The 19,387-nt window shown below is 40.4% G+C and overlaps 1 protein-coding gene and 2 non-coding genes across 14 annotated transcripts in view; all 3 read left to right on the top strand.

Moving 5' to 3' along the window:
* Window positions 1–19,167, top strand: part of PUM1 (pumilio RNA binding family member 1) — a 115,052-nt gene extending 95,885 nt beyond the window's left edge. For 9 of the 12 annotated variants that reach the window (XM_037498696.2, XM_054691345.1, XM_037498697.2 and 6 more), the window contains 8 exons: window positions 2,821–3,088; window positions 4,371–4,500; window positions 6,336–6,470; window positions 9,605–9,742; window positions 12,694–12,819; window positions 13,927–14,048; window positions 16,000–16,192; window positions 18,658–19,167. In XM_037498696.2, coding sequence (XP_037354593.1) covers window positions 2,821–3,088; window positions 4,371–4,500; window positions 6,336–6,470; window positions 9,605–9,742; window positions 12,694–12,819; window positions 13,927–14,048; window positions 16,000–16,192; window positions 18,658–18,789 — 1,244 coding nt within the window. In that variant the 3' untranslated portion in view covers window positions 18,790–19,167. The remainder of the gene's footprint in view (window positions 1–2,820; window positions 3,089–4,370; window positions 4,501–6,335; window positions 6,471–9,604; window positions 9,743–12,693; window positions 12,820–13,926; window positions 14,049–15,999; window positions 16,193–18,657) is intronic. The other 3 variants (XM_037498692.2, XM_037498695.2, XM_037498689.2) reach the window with 1 other exon arrangement.
* LOC119237338 (small nucleolar RNA SNORD103/SNORD85) lies at window positions 7,467–7,543 on the top strand. Its single transcript, XR_005123276.1, has one exon. It is a non-coding gene; the product is annotated as a small nucleolar RNA SNORD103/SNORD85 (small nucleolar RNA).
* LOC119237337 (small nucleolar RNA SNORD103/SNORD85) lies at window positions 17,000–17,076 on the top strand. Its single transcript, XR_005123275.1, has one exon. It is a non-coding gene; the product is annotated as a small nucleolar RNA SNORD103/SNORD85 (small nucleolar RNA).
* Window positions 19,168–19,387: the final 220 nt, after the last annotated feature.

Genomic DNA, 19,387 nt, shown 5'->3' with positions numbered 1-19,387 from the left:
GAAATACACTGCTGAGGGGAGCAGCGGGCACGGCAGGAGAGGTCTGCACACCTCGTGGGACCCTCACTGGCGGGTGGGGCTTAGCTGCTGCGTCACTGGGGAGGCCCCCTCCTTTTTTTTTTAATCAAGGCTCATCATTTTGTCACTTTATAGGAATTTGTCCATTTCCTCTTAAGTTGTCAAACTTGTTGGCATATAACAGTATTTTTTTTTTCCTTCAAAATATGGTATCTTCTTTCTTTCCTCTGTCAAATCTCCTCATTTCATCCATAAATATATATATACACATCCATATGCATGTTTAGTAGTATAAATAAAATTTCTTATGGCGCCAAGCAAGGCAAATTTTACAAATATTTATTTTGTTTGGCTTAAGTGTGTTATATTTTTCATATAGCAGTATTAATATAATCATGTGATTATTATTAACAACTAGATCCGTAATCCTCACTTGTGGCTTACGTAGGCTATCCACTTTCAAATATAACACACTTAACTCTCTTACTGCTCTCTCGTCTTGCTTGCATATTTTTTGAGAGTTTGGATGCAATTTTTGTCTTGTTCTTCTGTTCTTTCTCTGTTCTTTCCTTGGTATTCTATATTTGAAAATGACATGTGGAGGTGTAGGTTTATGGGCATTTATCCTTCTTGATGTCCTCTGAGCTTCCTGGATCCATGGTTTGGTGCCTGGCATTAATTTGGGGAAATTTTTTGGTCATTGTTTCACGCTTTTTTTGGGTACTCCCATTGTGTGTATTTTATACCTTTTATACTTGCTTGCAGTCCTTGGATAATCTGTTCTGATTTTTCTGAGTTATTGTTCTTTTTCCGTTTTGGTGTTTGTGCATTCCGTCAGTGTATCCTCTGTCTCAGAGATTCTTCACTCAGCCATGTGCAGTCTGCTAATAAGCACATCACAGGCATTCTCCCTTGAAGGTTTTTTCTCTGTAGTATTTCTAGTTGGTTCTTAGGATTTCCATCTCTCTCCACTTACAATCTCTATTGTGTGCTGTTTACTTAGCATATTAATCATAGTTGGTTTAAACTTTTGATCTGATAGTTAAGCATCCCTGGCGTGTATATTTCTGATGCTTGCTCTTCAAAGGTGTAGTATTTGCTCTTTTGGATATACCTTGTAATTACTTTTTAATGGTTAGATTTGATGTATCAGGTTAAAGAAATGGCTGTAAATAGACTTTTATAGTAAGTTGGTGAGAGCGGGGGAGGGGGTGAGAAACATTCTCTGGTCCTATGATTAGGTTTCAGTCTTAGAGCTTATTCTTCTGGACTTTCAATTTCACAAGTGTTTCTCTTTCCATGGGACAGGGTGGTTTGAGTGGTTTGCTTAAAATATAATTTAAGAAAATTATATTTTAAGCAAAATTCTACTGTAAGTAGTGGTTTAAACCTGATCTCTTTCCTTAAAGAAATATTTTCCATTTGGATTAAGAAATACGTTGTAATTTCACAAGAACAGCAATAACCTTTAGAATCAGAAAAATTGATTTAACTGGGTATGAAAATGAATCTTCTGTAGTATGAAGGCACTGATTCTTGTGTCAAGAATCGTGTGACAAATATTGGTCATGATAATTTTGGATTTCATATCTCTGGACAAGAATGTCATCTTTTTGGACCTTAATTTCCTTTTACATAAATAAATTTTCATTTTTAAAAAATGCCAGTGAGAATTCAGTAGGAAGTGTATGTGAAATACATAGAGCTTTGGTATAGGCCAAGTGCTTAGTAAATGTTTTCCAAATTTTAACAATGAGTCATTTCCTTCTGGTTCTGTCTCTCTCATTGAGACTTAGACAACTGAAGCTGGGCCCTAGAATTCTGTGGAGAAATTCAAACTAGGTATCTTTTTGTATTACCATTAAGCTGCAACCCAGACATTCATTCAGACTCATGAGTTTCCTTATGGATTCTGAGTTGTTGTTATTCATCTGTGCTGTGGTTTATGGGGTGCTTCTTACCTCCTTGTTGGGGGAATAAAACCCACACAATAAAGGCTTTCTATTCTTTTTATAGTATAATTTAATTTTTTTAAAAAATGTTTGGTAAAAAATAAGAATATTGAAAATATATACTCATAATTTATTACTCTGTTTTATATTTAGATAAGCCTTTTGGTTTTATGTCTATAATTATACTTCACAATTCATATTTCCTTATTATCAGTTAAAACAGCAATATCCAGTGGCATGAAAGTTGTTTGCAGTCATTTTAGACACTGCCCTGATGAAGTACTTGAAATGTTCCATTTTAAAGCTTATCTTCTTTTTTTCCTACCTCTTAATTGCCTCCATTCTAAATTAGTAAACAAGCCATTCCTTCAAAGATAGTGTTTTGGAGGGGGGAGGAGTTCACTGTATAAATCTAGACTAATTTGGGCACCTGAATTTTTTTTTAGAGTTTTAATGGAAATGGGGATTATTTTCGAGTGGCGAAAATATTCACAGAGCTCGGAATGGAAAACCATTGAAATCTCTGTGCATTTCATGTTTTCTGATACCTGGTGCTTAAGTGCTGGTTCACATGCCAGACATTTTCCTCATCATTTTATTTACTGAAGGCTACACTGTTGCTCCACTGTTATTAGCTGTCTCCTACTAGTGGTTAAAAGCATTTCCCTCTCAATTTTTGTGCAAAAGTTTCCTTTAAGTTTGGTGAGTTGGCCTTGTGAAGATTGTGACACAAATAGAATTGACTTAACACAAAGCAACAGAATTGAAAAGAAATCAGAGGTGATGCCGGCTTTCATGTGTGGGGGATGCTATTGCCTCTGTTAAGACACTGCTGTTGTGTAATCAACAGGAGGACTCACAAATGGCAGTGGAAGATACATCTCTGCTGCCCCAGGTGCTGAAGCCAAGTACCGCAGCGCGAGCAGTGCCTCCAGCCTCTTCAGCCCCAGCAGCACCCTCTTTTCTTCCTCTCGCTTGCGATACGGAATGTCTGATGTTATGCCCTCTGGCAGGAGCAGGCTTTTGGAAGATTTTCGAAATAATCGGTACCCCAATTTACAACTGCGGGAGATTGCCGGGCATATAATGGAATTTTCCCAAGACCAGCATGGGTCCAGGTGAGGACTTAGCTTTGGCATTTAAGGTAACTGAAAATTTAATGCTTTAATTTCTGTACCTCAGATAAGGTAAACACTAAGTGAATTGCCATGTGATAACTGAAGCACAGCTTGTCTTTTAATATGATGCCGACAGAGGGCTGTAGATATGAGGGCTACCAGATATATAAGTAATTGAAACAAGCTATCTAATAGTCTGGATCACATGGTTAAAACAAAGCTTTTACCTTACTGAAGTCTGGTGCTCCTGATTCATGAGAATTTCTCAGGATGCCCACAAATTAAGAAACAGAAACACAAAGAGACATAAATTTTTGCCACTTTAATCATTATTGAGAATCTTGCTCTCAGAGACACTGAGCAAATAAGTGTTTGGATTTCTGGTGCTCAGGAGTAAGAAAACTCCACAGCTTTTCTTATTCTGTTCTGTAGAAGGGAGAGTCTGAATAGAGGTGAGAGAAGTGGCTACTACAAGAGACAGAATTGAACCTTCCCTGTTATAGTGCTCCAGTGGGCTTCACAAAAAGGAATCCTGGTCCTGGGGAAAAGGCACAATTGTGGTTGAATCATTCATTCTTTCCTATTTGTCTCTACTTCTCTCTCTCTCTCTCTCTCTCTCTCTCTCCACAAACAGCTCCTTTATGTTCCTCTTTATGTTCTGCCCGCTTGCTAATTGGGCAAGGATTTCTTACACTTGCATCCTACAGACCAGATTCAGAAATAACAGTTTTTTCAGTATATTCATCTGCACTGAAAAGAGGCAGATTGAGTAGCTGCTGCCTCAAAAGATGATACAAACATTTATAACATGGAGTTTCGTTTCACATCATTAATGAGGAGTGCTTCATAAGAATATGAGTTCAAAATTATAGTAAGGGCCCTGAACTTGGAGTTTATAGATGTGGTACTTAGTTTCTTAAAAACAGAAGTCAGGTTTTCCCTGTGTCATGTTTACCTTCATTCCCTCCTCTTTTCCTGACCCTTTTCCTTTTCCCTTTTTATGCCTCATGTAATGCATTTGTGTACACGTATCCTATGTAATGAAAAAGCCTAAACTTTAAATTTATGTTTAAAAGCTCAGTTAGGTTAAGGGATACTTCACACTATGGAAGTTTTTTCCTTTTTAGAAATTCTTCAATTAAGTGAGCCAGTGATTCAGTTAAACAACATATACACAGAGAGACTGAGTTTCAAAACTGATACATTATATGAATAGAGCTAACTAACCTTTATTCCCGTTTTCCTAAAATGCTATGATTGTCCCTTTTGATTTGTACTTCAGATTCATTCAGCTGAAACTCGAGCGTGCCACACCAGCTGAGCGCCAGCTTGTTTTCAATGAGATCCTCCAGGCGGCTTACCAGCTAATGGTGGATGTATTTGGAAATTATGTCATTCAGAAATTCTTTGAAGTAAGACTTTATACTTTCTATCCTTTCACTATAGAGAATCTCCAGAGCATTTTAATTTTTGTTAACTTTTTAGAATTTCGGTGCCTTTCCAGTCCTAGAATGAAGTGTGTGTGGTGTTTTTAAATAAGTTTTTGATGTTTCCCTAATTCATTAGCAGCAGTATATCATTTAAATACCCAAGTAGATAAGTCCATCATTTTGGAAATGTGTTTGGAGAACTACTTAGGATCTAGCACATTATTTCTGATTGTTAACAATAGTTTCACTAATATGTCAATTTTGGAGGAAATAATTCTTATAAGGTAATTTTAGTAGGAAGGATCACAATAAAATGTTTTGGAAATGAATTATTTTGAGACAGGGTGGGGGAGGGTTTTGGGGCGGGAGAGGGTTCCTAGAAAATTATCTTAAACACCAACTCAAGTAGTTTTCATCATAAACTGTAGTGATGAGCATTGCTAAATACTTCTTGGGTGATCCTTTATACTTGGTTCCTTATTTTACCTCTGTTAATTTGAATAGTTGTCTGGTCCTTGTCTTTGGAACGGATTAATGAAATTGTTCTATTAATGTCTTTTGCCCTATTAAAGTAAATGTCAGAAAGATAAGATTTTTTTTTGTTTTGTTTTGTTTACCATTGTTGACCCTATGTACTGGTGTCAACCACCCCAAATTATAAGTCCAGAAAGGAATGAAGCATTGAGAGGAAGAATCTGAAAAAGGAGGAAATGCTGTAACTCTGTACATTACCTGCTGCCAAACAAAAGATATTTGTGTGAATATAGAGTATGGTATAGTGTAGTGTAATATAGTATAATATGGTTTACTATAATACAATATAAAAATAAAAATGGCTCACTAGTAACCTTCCTCTTCTCAGTTTTTTGCATGAAGACTTGAATCATTTGAATTCTCCATCTACAGATTAAGAAACTAACCTAAATATGATTCTTGTATTGTTGATCTTACAATGTCTTTTTCACTGTGATTTTGTTGGAGATGTAAAAATACAGAAATGCCCAGCTTCAGGGGTTAACAGAGCTAGGGTGGCAGAATGAAGAGTAAATTACAGCCATGTGAATGGAGACAAGCTAGAGAACTTGCCTGATTTAGGGAACGTCCCTGGACCTTAATCCCTTAGGTCAGAAATGAATAGGTTGGGAAAGCTGATTATTCATAAAGTCTCCTCCAGTCCAGGATTAAGCTGTTCAAATGAAAATATAAAAGCCAGGCATAGAAAACTGGTCTATGGAGGTTTTTAACATTATCATAGTTAACATTATCTCCTGATTTTCATTCTGCTAACTTTCCCCCCTGGTTCTGTTGTCTGATATGAAGAGACAATATCACATTGTTGGAATGATGTAGGACACTAATTTATGTGCTTCAGCTTAAACTTCATATAGATATAAGAACTTTTTAACCCATGGCCTCAGATACCTGAAGTGCTATAGATTTGCTGCAACAAGTTCCTGAAACCGCTAAACATTTTCCAAAACCTTCATAATGTCTCCCGCATGTATTACTAATTTTAGAATAAATATAAATGTTCTTGTAATTAACGGAGAATAAATTCATTTACTATTATTAATGACTTGATGGCAGCTTTGTGATACTTCATGTTTATTGAACAAATATTTACTACCGATGTTGGATTTCAAGGCGGAGAATATTGGCTTGAAGAAAAAAAACAGGCTTTTTACTCAAGAAATTTAGTTAAATCACAGGTGACAAGGGCTAAAGGAGACTATACCAGTGATTGATAAAGAATAATGAATGTGTGCATTCTTTGGTTTCTTTCTACCTAATGGTGTTCACCCATATATTATGTCTAGTTTGGCAGCCTTGAACAGAAGCTGGCTTTGGCAGAACGGATTCGGGGCCATGTCCTGTCATTGGCACTGCAGATGTATGGCTGTCGTGTTATCCAGAAAGCTCTTGAATTTATCCCCTCAGACCAGCAGGTAATTGTAAGTTTCCCTTTAACTTTTCTCTTGGTGTTTGATGTCTCTCCATGGTATGTGTAGTGAGCCCTGTGAATTTGTCAGTCTGGTTTTCTTTGGTGCTTGTTGGCTGCTTTTCTGTGCATGGCAAGCATGAAATGTGTGGTTAGTTTTGTAAATACATAGTGGATTGGATGCCTTTCGTTAAACCAGTACTTTCAAATACTTCTGTTTGACAGAATTTAGTTTTTTTTAGTAGGTGCAATTCTATAGGTGGTTTTTGTTTGGCAAGAATTGGAGCAGGTTGGTGGTAGGTGCAGTGAGGCATATCCACATAGTAAGATCTGAAGTTCCACTCCCCAAACTTACATAGCATAAAAACAATGGGATATCAAGAATTGAAGCAAGTGAATGAAATACTAGTAAATTGTCATTTCTTTAACCTGAACTGACCATGCTAACAAACCAACGTTTTATCCAACCTATCTTCTGGTTTCCTTCACTTCCTCTCTTCAGTTCGTTCATTCCACCACCGTTCACCGAAGGCCTACCCCACAATGCAGTGCCTAGCCTGGCACATTGACCTTATTATGTCCACTCTGTGCCAGACAGCAACACAGAAATGAGAAGACTGAGCCCTGTCCACAGCACAGGGTGAGGAAGGGGGTGGATAGCAGTGGTGAGCATGTGCCCAAGTCTGTGAGGGGAGGCTTTGCAGGAGTAGGAGTTCAGGCTAAAGAGTTGGGAGGAAGGGACAGAAGTCTGAGCTGGTAGTGCTGTGAGTAGGAGTGGACACTGAGCTCACCTGAAGAAGTCCACGGCTTCAGGAGCAGTTGCGAAGCAGGTCCACCCAGGCCTACACAGGCTACAGGCCCAGGAAGCAAAGCCAGCCTATGGGCAGGTGTGCTGCAGCTGTGTTTGTACTGGGCACAGTGCTGCGAGCCTCGGGTCCTTCTGCTCCTGAACCTCAGCCTTTGGGCTCTGGGCTCGCTCACCCCTTCTCAGTGGAAGGCATGGCCACTGTCTGGCGATGATGAACTACTTGCCCTCACTGAGAACAAAGTTCGGTAATGAGAGTCTTTGTTACGTTCTGAGCCAGACGAGGCAGCTACCACCTCCACTGCAAAAGAAGACTACTTGGAAAGAACGCTGTGTGGGTGTTGGCAATGGAGTTGAAGGCTGGGGGAATCCAGAGTTCTTGAAGTTGTGGAGATCCAGGTGAAGGCAGAGGGGATGTTGGAGACACAGTAGGTTTGGAGTTCATTCACTTAGTACTGCTCAGTAGTGGAGATGGAGTGGTGATAAAGGAGTGTTCTGTATAAAGAATTGTAAGTAGGGGAATATAAAAATAAAATTCATTATTTAAAAAAAAAAGAATTGTAAGTAGGGGTGAAGCTACTACTCATAGTTTTCTTCTAATGTATATATCATCATTACTTTTCAATTTCCCTGGATAAAAATTTCCAGTATTCCTGTTTTTTTTGAATGTGGAAGTTTCTTCCTCCCTTTTGACCATCGTATCCACTTGTTGAAAAATAGCAGGTATATTACAATTTCCCAGCTGCTTTTCCCATCTTTGCCCTCTCCCAAGATTGCGATTGTTGATTTTGTCTCCTGTTTTCAGATTGTGCTGTTTTTGTTGTTTTTTTTTAATTGGATGACTATGTTGCACTACTTTTTCATCTCCTTTCCCCCAAACTGTTGTTCTTTCTACCCTGTTTTTCTGTGTATTTTCTGATCTGGTTTCTCTGATATCTTTTATGGGACTGACCTGCTCTTTCTGCTATGAATAATTGAGTCCTTTAAATGCAAGTTTATTATTTTAGATGAAATTGCCCATGATAGCATTTTTACCTCTTTGGTCTCAGGAAAACATTCAGGAAAGCCACTACCCCTTCAATTTCATTATAAGTGTTCCCTTCCTTTATTTTCATATAGGCCTCATTCTCAACTTATTCTTGTATTTATACTTCCAGAGCAAGTTATTCTTTACTGACACTGATTCATTGCTTTAAGAAACCTTCTTGAGTCTACTTCCCTTTCCCTTTTGCTTGTCCCTAGCATTGTAATCTTAAGTCTCTTGGTTGCTTTGACATAGTTGACATCTCTGGGCTTTGCGTTAAGGTAATGGATCCAGAAACTGGCTTGTCTTTTACCATAAATAGCGCCAACACAGGGGAACTACTTCACAGAGAATTGACGCTTTAAGGAAATTGACCAGCAGGAAACAGGGCCTGGTCATGGTGTAGGTACTTGACTCTCAAGTACCAAAGACCTGAGATAGTCTTGGGGAATGTGCTTCAGTCTTTCCATGCCTTTGTCCCTCCACCGTTACCCTGCATATGCCATAGTGTCTGTCCTTCTCCTTCAGCCCCTTTGGACTGCTCGCTCATTCATTGAGAACCACACTCACTGTTTCCTGGTCTAAAGATCATGTTGGAGTCCTAGACCTGGGCAAGAATTCTGATTCTTTCTTTTTATCTAAAGTCTTATATATGTTACTAAACCTTCTTAGACTCTATTCATATATATGGCTGGGGGGCCAGTGGTGCAGGACAGTGTGTAATTGACAGGTTGTTTATTGACAAATACTTTTCCCAAAAGTAGGACACAGATTGCTTGGGTTTGAATCATGGCAGTTTAGGTCTGATTTTATTAAGTCATTTAATTTGTTTGTGTCTTGGTTCCCTCATATATAATAGTGTTAAGTGCATAGAATTGTTACAAGAGTCAAACCGTGTTAAACATTTAGAGGCATTCCTAGCTTAGAGTAAACTGTACACTACTATCATGATTAATAATTGGAGCCTTACAGGGTTGTCATTATAAAGGCATGATGAATTATGCGTGAAATTCTCTAATAACAGTGTACTTAATCTAGGCGCCTTTCTATTTGAAGATGTCTGCATTTTTAAATGTTTCAGAGGCCTTTTGCAAGTTAGAGAAACTTTTGAGACTGGTTATGTTACCAGAAGTTTACTAACTTGTGTGAGGATCCCCCACTTGTCAACAGGTTGTCATAGTGCTATAGCTGAGTTGTCACTCTTTCATTACCCTAGATTCTCTGCTCCATGCTTTTGTGTTTGGTAAGGAGAACATTGATTATCCAAGTGTTTGCTTGCTGTGATTCTGGTGGTACTTTCTTTCCCTGTCTCCAATAGAATGAGATGGTTCGGGAACTGGATGGCCACGTCCTGAAGTGTGTAAAAGACCAGAACGGCAACCATGTGGTTCAGAAATGCATTGAATGTGTGCAGCCCCAGTCTTTGCAGTTTATCATCGATGCGTTTAAGGGACAGGTAAGTGACTTTGCAAATAAAAGGAAAGTACTTGATTGGTGTTTCCACTTCACGTGAGCAAAGAACCAGGTAGGGTAAGTGCAGTGTTCTTAAGTACTTGGTTGGTGTGTTTTAGATCGCATCAGTTGGCAAAGCTGTTTCAGTGGTATCAGGTTCCTAGCTCTGTCTGTGTCCCCAGGTCTCTCCCCTTAACTATCCATGTCTCCTCATGTTGGATTCAGATCAAATGAGAGTTGTTAAGGTTAAATCTCATACAGAGCATTTTAAAAAAATTTAAAATATCATTTATAGAACTAATCTTGTAGGTGATGTGTGAGTGTATCTTTTAAGTAATAAAGTGCTTCATTGTCAGTATGGTTTGAATCTAAAGTGGTCACATGACCACTTCTAATTTCACCTATGCACCTGTAGGTCATAAGAACCTGTATGGTCTAAGCAGAGTTGATAGTGTGGTTTTTCCAGAGTTGCCCTTTCATTGGCTGTCATTTTTTTTCTAGCAACTAAGGTTCTCTCATGTTCTGGACCTGGGTGGGAGAAAACGAGCACACATCCTCTTGGGTGTATGAAGTTGCTTTCTTGTTTTTAAGGAAATGGAAAAGAGAATGGGAACTACCACGATGATTTTTAGGTGTACTTTTTTTTTTTTTTTTTTAGAAAGAACAAGTTTACTGAGAAAGGAACAGAAATAAAGTCTAGGTACTCTTAATATGTACTGTTAAGCCTAAATCAAAGTGGGATTTTAGAGTTGTTTTTTAAGTTGGGGGTGTTCTCACGGCAGTGGTTAAGTAGGTTATTGGTAATGATTACTGAGATTTTCTGAACTAATGACAAAAAGGTAGATCTGTTGAAGATTTTATGTTTATCACTTTATTCAATATGGTAAGTAAAAGGATTAGGCCACCAAATGGGAGGGGGTATTTTCAAGGTGAAACTGCCAAAGAATTAATAACCAGAAAGATAAAGAATCTCTGTAATAAAAGAGAAAAAATACAATGTAAAAATGGGCCCAAAACATGAGTTATTTCACAGAAACAAATAAAAATTGCCAGTGGACATAAGAAAAATAATTTGTTAGTAATCAGGGAAATGCAAAATAAGTCCATAAATGGTAGGGCATTTTCTGTCCACCAGTTGCTGTGTGCTGGCAGGGTTGTGGGATCTGCTAAACCCTGGCAGGACTAGATGTTGGCACAGCCATTTTGGAAAGTTATTTAGTATCATCTTTCAAAGCTCAGCATTTACATTTCCTGTTATCTAGCCCTCCTGGGCGAGGTGTATGCCTGGGAAGACATTCGCCCATATACACCACAAGACATTAAAGCAGCATTTTTCTTCTAGTGGGAAAAGACTAAATATTCCAAATGTTCATCAGTAGAGGTTTGGACAAAACAATCCTCATAGACCTACATAACAGTATATAGCCACACCGAATAAGCTACAGAAACATGGTATTGAAAGTAAATATTTGAGGGCCTCCCCAGTGGCGCAGCGGTTGAGCGCTGGGTTGCGAGGCTGCCCGCGGCCTCTGTGGCGCCGGTTCGATCCCCGGCTGCTCCCCGGCCACCGGAGGAGGGTCCCACATGGTGTGCAGACCTCTCCTGCCGCCCGCTGCTTCCCTCAGCAGTGTACTTCAGTCCTTCTGCCTGCTCTGCTCCCCGCTCTGGCTCTGGTGAATTCTCTCACCCTCCCGCACTTCTGACTGTACCCAGTGCATGTGTAAACAAAACAAACAAATAAATAAATAGATAAAAACATGCCTCTATTTAAAAAAAAGAAAGAAAGTAAATATTTGAATCGTATTGTTGAGTAAAATAAATCAAGTTCTTTCAGACCGTGGGCTTTTTAAGCATATTTCATAAATGTAAAATTGAACATTATCATGAAGTATGTTGTTTTACATTTTCACACATAAAGCTACATAATATATTTAAAATTATATCTAAAGCACTTGGTGTAGTTGCTCACACTTGGTGGTAAACATTCAGTAAGAGTTATTGTTAATTGTTCTTATATTGTCACTGTTATCCATAATAGACCTGAGGTACAAGCCATCCCATGTCACTCAGATGGGAAGAGCAAAATTGTGATAGGGTGGTCTGATTCTTTACTTTTGCGTAGAAGAACTGGGGTATAGGCCGGAGGTGGGGGTGTGTGTGAGAGGATTCACCAGAGACAGACTTGGGAGTAGAACAGGTGATGTACTGAGGTACACTGCTGAGGGAAGCAGCAGGAGAGACAGGAGAGGTGTGCTGTACCATGTGGGTCACCTCCCTGGCAGCGGGATTAAAGTTAGGTGTTGTGGTGGGAGTGCTGAGACTTAACCCCTTGGCTACCTACTGGGGAGGCACCCTGGGTGGTCTGATTCTAAAGGCCTTGTGCTCATCCATTGTTCCAGACCAGCAAGGACGAAATTTTTCTTATTGCTCGAAAACCCCCAAGTAAATTTAGAATATTGCAGTGTGGTTATGTGAAAGCATTCAGGATTTGATCCCAGACCTTTCTTTCTCAGAGGAACTGTTGATTGACACTGGCTTTTACCTGAGTTTGTTTTTCATGGCCACGACTAATTCTGTTTCTGTTTAGGCGTCTTGGAAATGTCCTTTTCAACTCTGAATTTATGCATATCTGTGAATTCCTAGAATAGTAAAAAATGAGTTTATATACATATACACCTTATTATCTGTAGAAAGAACTGAAATGCCATATTTATAATTTGAACTTTGAGTCAGACTAGATGTTTAAAGCCTGGCTCTGTCATTTTACTATCTGTTTGACTATAGGTACATTATGTAAACTTCCAGGAAGTTCAGTTTTCTCATATGTATGCTGAAAATAACTATGACTGTCTTTCAGGGTCACTGTGAATATTAATGGAATAATGTACACAAAATAATACTCTAGTATTGAAAGTGGCAACTGTCATTTTTGGCTTTCTTATTTGTCTGCCCTAGGTATTTGCTTTGTCCACGCATCCTTATGGCTGCCGAGTGATTCAGAGGATCCTTGAGCACTGTCTCCCTGACCAGACACTCCCTATTTTAGAGGAGCTTCACCAGCACACAGAGCAACTTGTACAGGTAGTGGAGTTGCCAGTAGAGTAACTGCAGACACCTGTGGGCCCTTTCAGGCCCTGAGCTTGTGTGTTTTCTCAGCACAGGTATTCATTCCAGAAGAGGTTAATGTGTGAATGTGTTTATTAAGCTCCTAGAATATTTTTGAGAAGTTTTTGTTTCCACCAACCTGGTTTGTGTTTTATGATTTTCCATAATGAGTAGAACCCTGGGCCTAGAGTCGGGAGATCTACCTCCCACACCTCTGTTGTGGACTAGCTGCTACCTTTGTCATCTTAGGCATCTCACTGCGGCTGAATTTTATCATGTCAATTGGGCTAGTTGTGAATTTGTTGATTTCCAGAGCTTTGATATTTTGTCTTCCACCACTAAAAATGTCCCCCATGTCAGACTAACTATTTGAATACCTTCTACTGTAGCATGTTGGACTGAAGCAATTTTTGTGCTAGTGTTTGTTGTTTGATTTGTCAGGAGGTGTGAGATTATAGAAAAAATGGAAAGTTTAGAAAGTAGCAACAGAACAAATCATCCATAATCCTATTTCTAGAAGCAAACACATAGGACATTGGCACTTTTTTTTTTCTTAAAGTATTATTTTTGTAGGCTGTTAATTTTTATTTGTTTAAATATTTGTGCCTCTCATTTATACACATTCTCTCAAAATATTTTCAATTTACATGAATGAGTTATGTTTGTATTGATGTTTAACTAGATGTTGTCACTATTGTCAGATGTAAACATTGTTTAAAGTTTTGTTACAGATAAGTATAGTGAACCATTTGTACATTTCTCTTGGAGAGAAAAATAGCTTTTTCCCACCTATTCCACTACTTTCCCATCTTTGTTTTGTTTTTTAAATAGGAAGTCTGGGGTTATGTATGTGGTTCAGACATTAATAGAGAAATATTCCATTGTCTGGTGATAATCTTGTTTTGTAACGATAAGAGAAAAGTTATCACTCCTATCCCTTTTTTCAAATTCTTATGTGTTCATTAATATTCCAGTAAGCAATCGTGGTGCTACAGGAGGATGGGTATTGATCAGATGTAAGGATTTAGGTAACCCGCAGAACTCATTGTTACATCAATTTTATTTCTGTTGCTTCTCAAACAGGATCAATATGGAAATTATGTGATCCAACATGTATTGGAGCATGGTCGTCCAGAGGATAAAAGTAAAATTGTAGCAGAAATCCGAGGCAATGTACTTGTATTAAGTCAGCACAAATTTGCAAGGTAAGTGCTTTGAATTGTACAGACACTTTGAAATCTGGGGACTGTGTTTCTACTTTGTACTTAGGTAAAATGTACATTTCATTAACTTATTTGTTTGAAATTATGAAATTCATTTTCCTCTTTGGCACCTGAATTAAGAGGTAGTTTACCATATATATGTTTAGGACTTACTATTCTTAGAATTTCTTTTCCATTCTTCCTATTATGCCAGTTTAAGAGCAAAATGCAACAGTTTTTTTCAGGTGGTGAAAGGGTGTTTTAGCTAAACTTACAAGCAGCAGAGTTGGGAGGTGAAATTGATAGCAGGTTAGTGTTACAACCCAGCCAAGCAGTGTGAAGAGTAATGGGTTCTTTGCCAACATGTGGATATCATGACTGGCTTCATGCTCTCTGAACCAGATCAGTCATATCTTACCTTTCCCTTTCTCCAAGTGGCTAATCAGAAATCACTTCCAAGTCCCACGCCTGTGAGACTTCAGCCTATGCTAAAATTGCAGAGTAGTAGAGAAGGAAGGTAGCTCTCCCCTATGATGATGTCAGAGGAATGGTTGCTCTATAGAGGAGACTTGATGGACTTGCTCACGTGATTTGATGTATTCTGTACATTTTAGGAAGAAAGATTAAAGAAATGTCTGGTAGGGTGGAAGTTCTTGAACATGTTAGCTTGAGAATTTTGTTTTCTATATTCAAGCATATGTATGAACCCAATATACAAAACCAGGTGACCCTTCCAAGCCCCAGGAACCAACATCCTCTTACGGTTAAAAACCTCTGAAGTAGAGGGATCAGACGGAGGGAGGGAGGAGCACAGGGGAAACGAACAATGATGTAAAAAATAAAAAAAAATTTATTAAAAAATTTTAAAAATTAAAAAAAAAACTCTGAAATAGGGAATGATTCTGGATACGGCTATTAGACATGAGTGTTAAATAATGCTGGCCTTTGGAAGATAGGTCGGCAAGAGAGCTTAACAATTTTGGAAGTTAACAGAGCTATTCACCAGCATGGTAGGTTGCCCTAGAAAGTAATTACTTTTAAATCGTTGGAAATTCCCACGCAAAGGCAAAATGGCCATCTTACTGGATTGTTGGAAAAGAATTTTTTCCATTAGCTAGTTCCTTTTCTACTTGAGTGTTCTTTGATCCACAGCAATTCTCTTTACAAAGCCTTCAGTTGCTCGCCCACCAAATGGTCTCAGCCAGTTTTTTACTCCGGTAATACAGATAAAACAATGTGTGTCATGTAACTTCCTCATTCACACCGAACCACAGATAGAAGGTAGTGTTGACTTGTAAAACCAAACATTAACGTTTAATCAATCATCCTGGATGGTAAAACACCTGTGAGTGTGATTTAACCAGCCCCACAGTACCTCAGGATTGTAAAAAAAAACCTCTGATTTAATGGAACCACTTTCCCAACGTGATATAATCGTGAAGTATTTAGACATGTGGACAGACCTGTGAGACCCTTTCTGATCTTAGGCTCTTCAGAAGCAGCATAAAGTAGTTAACCAAATACTTAGTTCCTACTTGTGTATCCTTCACTTGGTAAGTGGGCAGGGCTCTGTGCTTGGGATGTAAGCTTGTTTGGGGCGTCAGTAAGCCCACAGAGGTGAAGAAAGAACTCCTAGGTTTTGATACATGTTGAAATGCTCCTTAACCACTTTGGCCCCTCTGCAGTCATGTGACTCTTGTTTAAGCCCTTCACCTGCCTGAGCTTCTTGCCCTTCCCAGTTAGACGACTGGGTCTGGTGTCCTGCAGGACCTGGTCTCAGCCGTGGTTCACATTAGAAGCCCCAGATAGTGAGGTTGGAGCATCTCATAGAGCCACACAGTTGATGGTTTCATCTTCCAAAAAACGTTAGCTCTCTTGCTGCTATCCCTGAGGTCAGGGTAGAGACCAGACAAACTCAGCTTAAGGGTTGTCCTTGGATTTGTTTCATTTATAGCAACGTCGTGGAAAAATGTGTCACACATGCCTCCCGTACGGAGCGTGCTGTGCTTATTGATGAGGTGTGTACCATGAATGACGGTCCCCACAGTGCCTTATACACCATGATGAAGGACCAGTATGCCAACTACGTAGTCCAGAAGATGATTGATGTGGCAGAGCCTGCCCAGCGGAAGATCGTCATGCATAAGGTAAGCCAGGTTGGGCAGGCGCTTGATCAGAGAAGGTGTGTAGGCCTTGGTTCTTCATACTTCTGAAAGGCAGAAGAGAATGGATATCTGTCTTTTTGAGGAGTTTGTCATTGACTGGACTATGTCTCATGATGTAGACCCTTTTCCTTTTGCTGGAGTGGACACATCCCCATGTTTCCCTCCACTCTTCTGTAGTAACTCACCAGTGATCTTCAGGCTGTACTTCCTGCCCTCTGCTCTAGAGACCAGTTTATCAATCCAGCAAACCAACCTACTTGTCTTCTTTTTCTCCCACCATCTCATATTCATTCCACCACCGTTCACCAAAGGGCTACCCCACAATGCAGTGCCTAGCCTGGCACACTGACCTTATTATGTCCACTCTGTGTCAGACAGCAGCACAGAAATGAAAAGACTGAGCCCTGTCCACAGCACAGGGTGAGGAAGGGGGTGGATAGCAGTGGTGAGCATGTGCCCAAGTCTGTGAGGGGAGGCTTTGCAGGAGTAGGAGTTCAGGCTAAAGAGTTGGGAGGAAGGGACAGAAGTCTGAGCTGGTAGTGCTGTGAGTAGGAGTGGACACTGAGCTCACCTGAAGAAGTCCACGGCTTCAGGAGCAGTTGCGAAGCAGGTCCACCCAGGCCTACACAGGCTACAGGCCCAGGAAGCAAAGCCAGCCTATGGGCAGATGTGCTGCAGCTGTGTTTGTACTGGGCACAGTGCTGCGAGCCTCGGGTCCTTCTGCTCCTGAACCTCAGCCTTTGGGCTCTGGGCTCGCTCACCCCTTCTCAGTGGAAGGCATGGCCACTGTCTGGCGATGATGAACTACTTGCCCTCACTGAGAACAAAGTTCGGTAATGAGAGTCTTTGTTACGTTCTGAGCCAGACGAGGCAGCTACCACCTCCACTGCAAAAGAAGACTACTTGGAAAGAACGCTGTGTGGGTGTTGGCAATGGAGTTGAAGGCTGGGGGAATCCAGAGTTCTTGAAGTTGTGGAGATCCAGGTGAAGGCAGAGGGGAGAGGAGATAAGAGCGGGTGTTTGAAGAAGTAAAGCAAATTAGTAAGGCAGAACTTTGATGTCAAAATCCCATTTGCATTTCTAATCATTTCCTGGCTAATGAAGAGGCGATCTGATGGGGACTGTTAAAATAGTTCAGCTAAGAGATGGTGGTGGCTTTGGGATTGAAGAAAAATGGACAGACTAGGTTTTCACAGTTGGTTGAGGGAACTGAGAGAGGAAAAATCTTCCCAAGAATATAGAACACTAAAATCGTTCAGCTTTCCCACCAGAAAATGTTAGCCACGAGTGTTACACAGTTTTCGCCACAGCCTAGCTGATGGAGCCCTGTTGCATCCCTTTTTGCGGATGGGTTTAGGGAGGCCAGACAACATGGCTGCGTCACAGGGCTCAGCTGCAGCCGAGGACTGCCAATAGTTGTCTCTTGGGTAAGGCTGTAGGGGGCAACATTGGTCTTTGTCCTTTCTTTTTGAGATGCAGAAGTGGTTTCTAGAGGTAGTTGATGCTTCATTGCTTTGAGGACACAGGCAAGTGTTGTTCATGTGGCGCTCTCTAGAGAGTGGCCCCTCTGGAGGGATGTGCCCAGTGTGTGTGAGTGTGCAGCCGTTGTCCTTTGGTGTCCGTGTGGAGTGAATGTGGGTTAAACACATGTGTGCTGCATACTCTCACTGGCCAGAGAGCTCTGAACTCACAGGAGAGGAGAGCTGGTTCCAGAGAGGAAGCACCTCTCACTGTTGGGGTACACGGGCCACCTCTAAGTGAAGGAGAGAACAGAAGAGAATGCTCAGAGAGCTGACCTAAACTTGGGTTGAAAAGGGTGCAGGATGGGTCTGGGGCAGGAAGAGGTGCTGTGAGAGTACAGTGGGTGCTGTGAGAATACAAGTAGATAACTTGGGCAGGAGCCAGATAGTTGGTCTCCAAACCCTGGCTCTCCCTTGTTAGTTATTTGACTTTGGATGAGTTACTTAACTGTCCTTTCTTCATTTGGGAGATGCTTTATGAACCTTGTAGGAACATTGGCCTGCTTGTGTCAGTCATTTTTATTGTCGCCACTGGCCTCGCGTGAGCTCTGTGAAGTGGAAGACAGGGCCAGAAAGAAACCTCCCACTGATCAGGAGCGCAGAGGTGCCGTGTGCAGTGCCAGGGAATGACTGTGCTCTGGGCAGGTGCTGTGATGGTCCGTGAGGATGTACTTTCTCCACGCTCTGTCTGCTTGCTGTCCTCACATTGGCTTGTGGTTGTCCAGCCTTCACAACCCTCTCATCCGATGTCAGCATTCAGGATAGGAGCTGCTCTCCTCTGATGGCTCATAGAGTTCTAGAACTTGGGCACCTTGGCTGATCTGTTTCAGGCATCTCTGTGGGATGTGCAGGTGTCTGGCAGGGTACCTGGAGCTTGCCCAAGTGTATATCCAGGTCATTGTAACGCAGACTGTGCTTCCTCTCCAGATCCGGCCCCACATCGCGACTCTTCGCAAGTACACCTACGGCAAGCACATTCTGGCCAAGCTGGAGAAATACTACATGAAGAATGGCGTTGACTTAGGGCCCATCTGTGGCCCCCCTAATGGTATTATCTGAGGCAGTGTCACCCCGTCCCCTCATGCCCACTGACCTCACTGGCCCATTGGTGAATCCAGCCAGCAACCAGAAATATTCTAGTATAGAATCTGAAATGGGTAAATGGTTGCTCCAGGATACCCTCACCTCCAAAAAAAGGAATCAAATCCACAAGTGGAAAAGCCTTTGTAAATTTGTTTAATTTTATTACGCATAACATGTACTAATTATTTTTTTTAATTGACTAATTGCCCTGTTGTTTTACTGGTGTATAGGATACTTGTACATAGGTAACCAGTGTACATGGGAGGCCACATATTTTGTTCAATGTTGTATCTATATTCCACGTGCGGAAACTTTCAGGGTGGTTGGTTCAACAAAAAGTTTAAAAAAAGTTTTTAACTCATTTGCCTTAATGGCAACTTTTGCAAATAGCTCTTCCCCACCTCCTCATTTTAGTAAAAAACAAAAACAAACAAAAAAACCTGAGGAAAGTTTGAATTTTAGTTAAATGACTCCAAACTGGCATTTAACACTGTTTATAAAAAGTATATATATATATACACACACACACACATGCACACACACATATATAAAATAAAAATTGTTTCAGAGTTGC

Source organism: Talpa occidentalis, unplaced genomic scaffold, assembly GCF_014898055.3.
Source record: "Talpa occidentalis isolate TD23 unplaced genomic scaffold, MPIMG_talOcc4v2.1 talOcc4.9, whole genome shotgun sequence".
NCBI lineage: Eukaryota > Metazoa > Chordata > Mammalia > Eulipotyphla > Talpidae > Talpa > Talpa occidentalis.
This window is presented reverse-complemented; position numbering and strand designations above follow the sequence as displayed.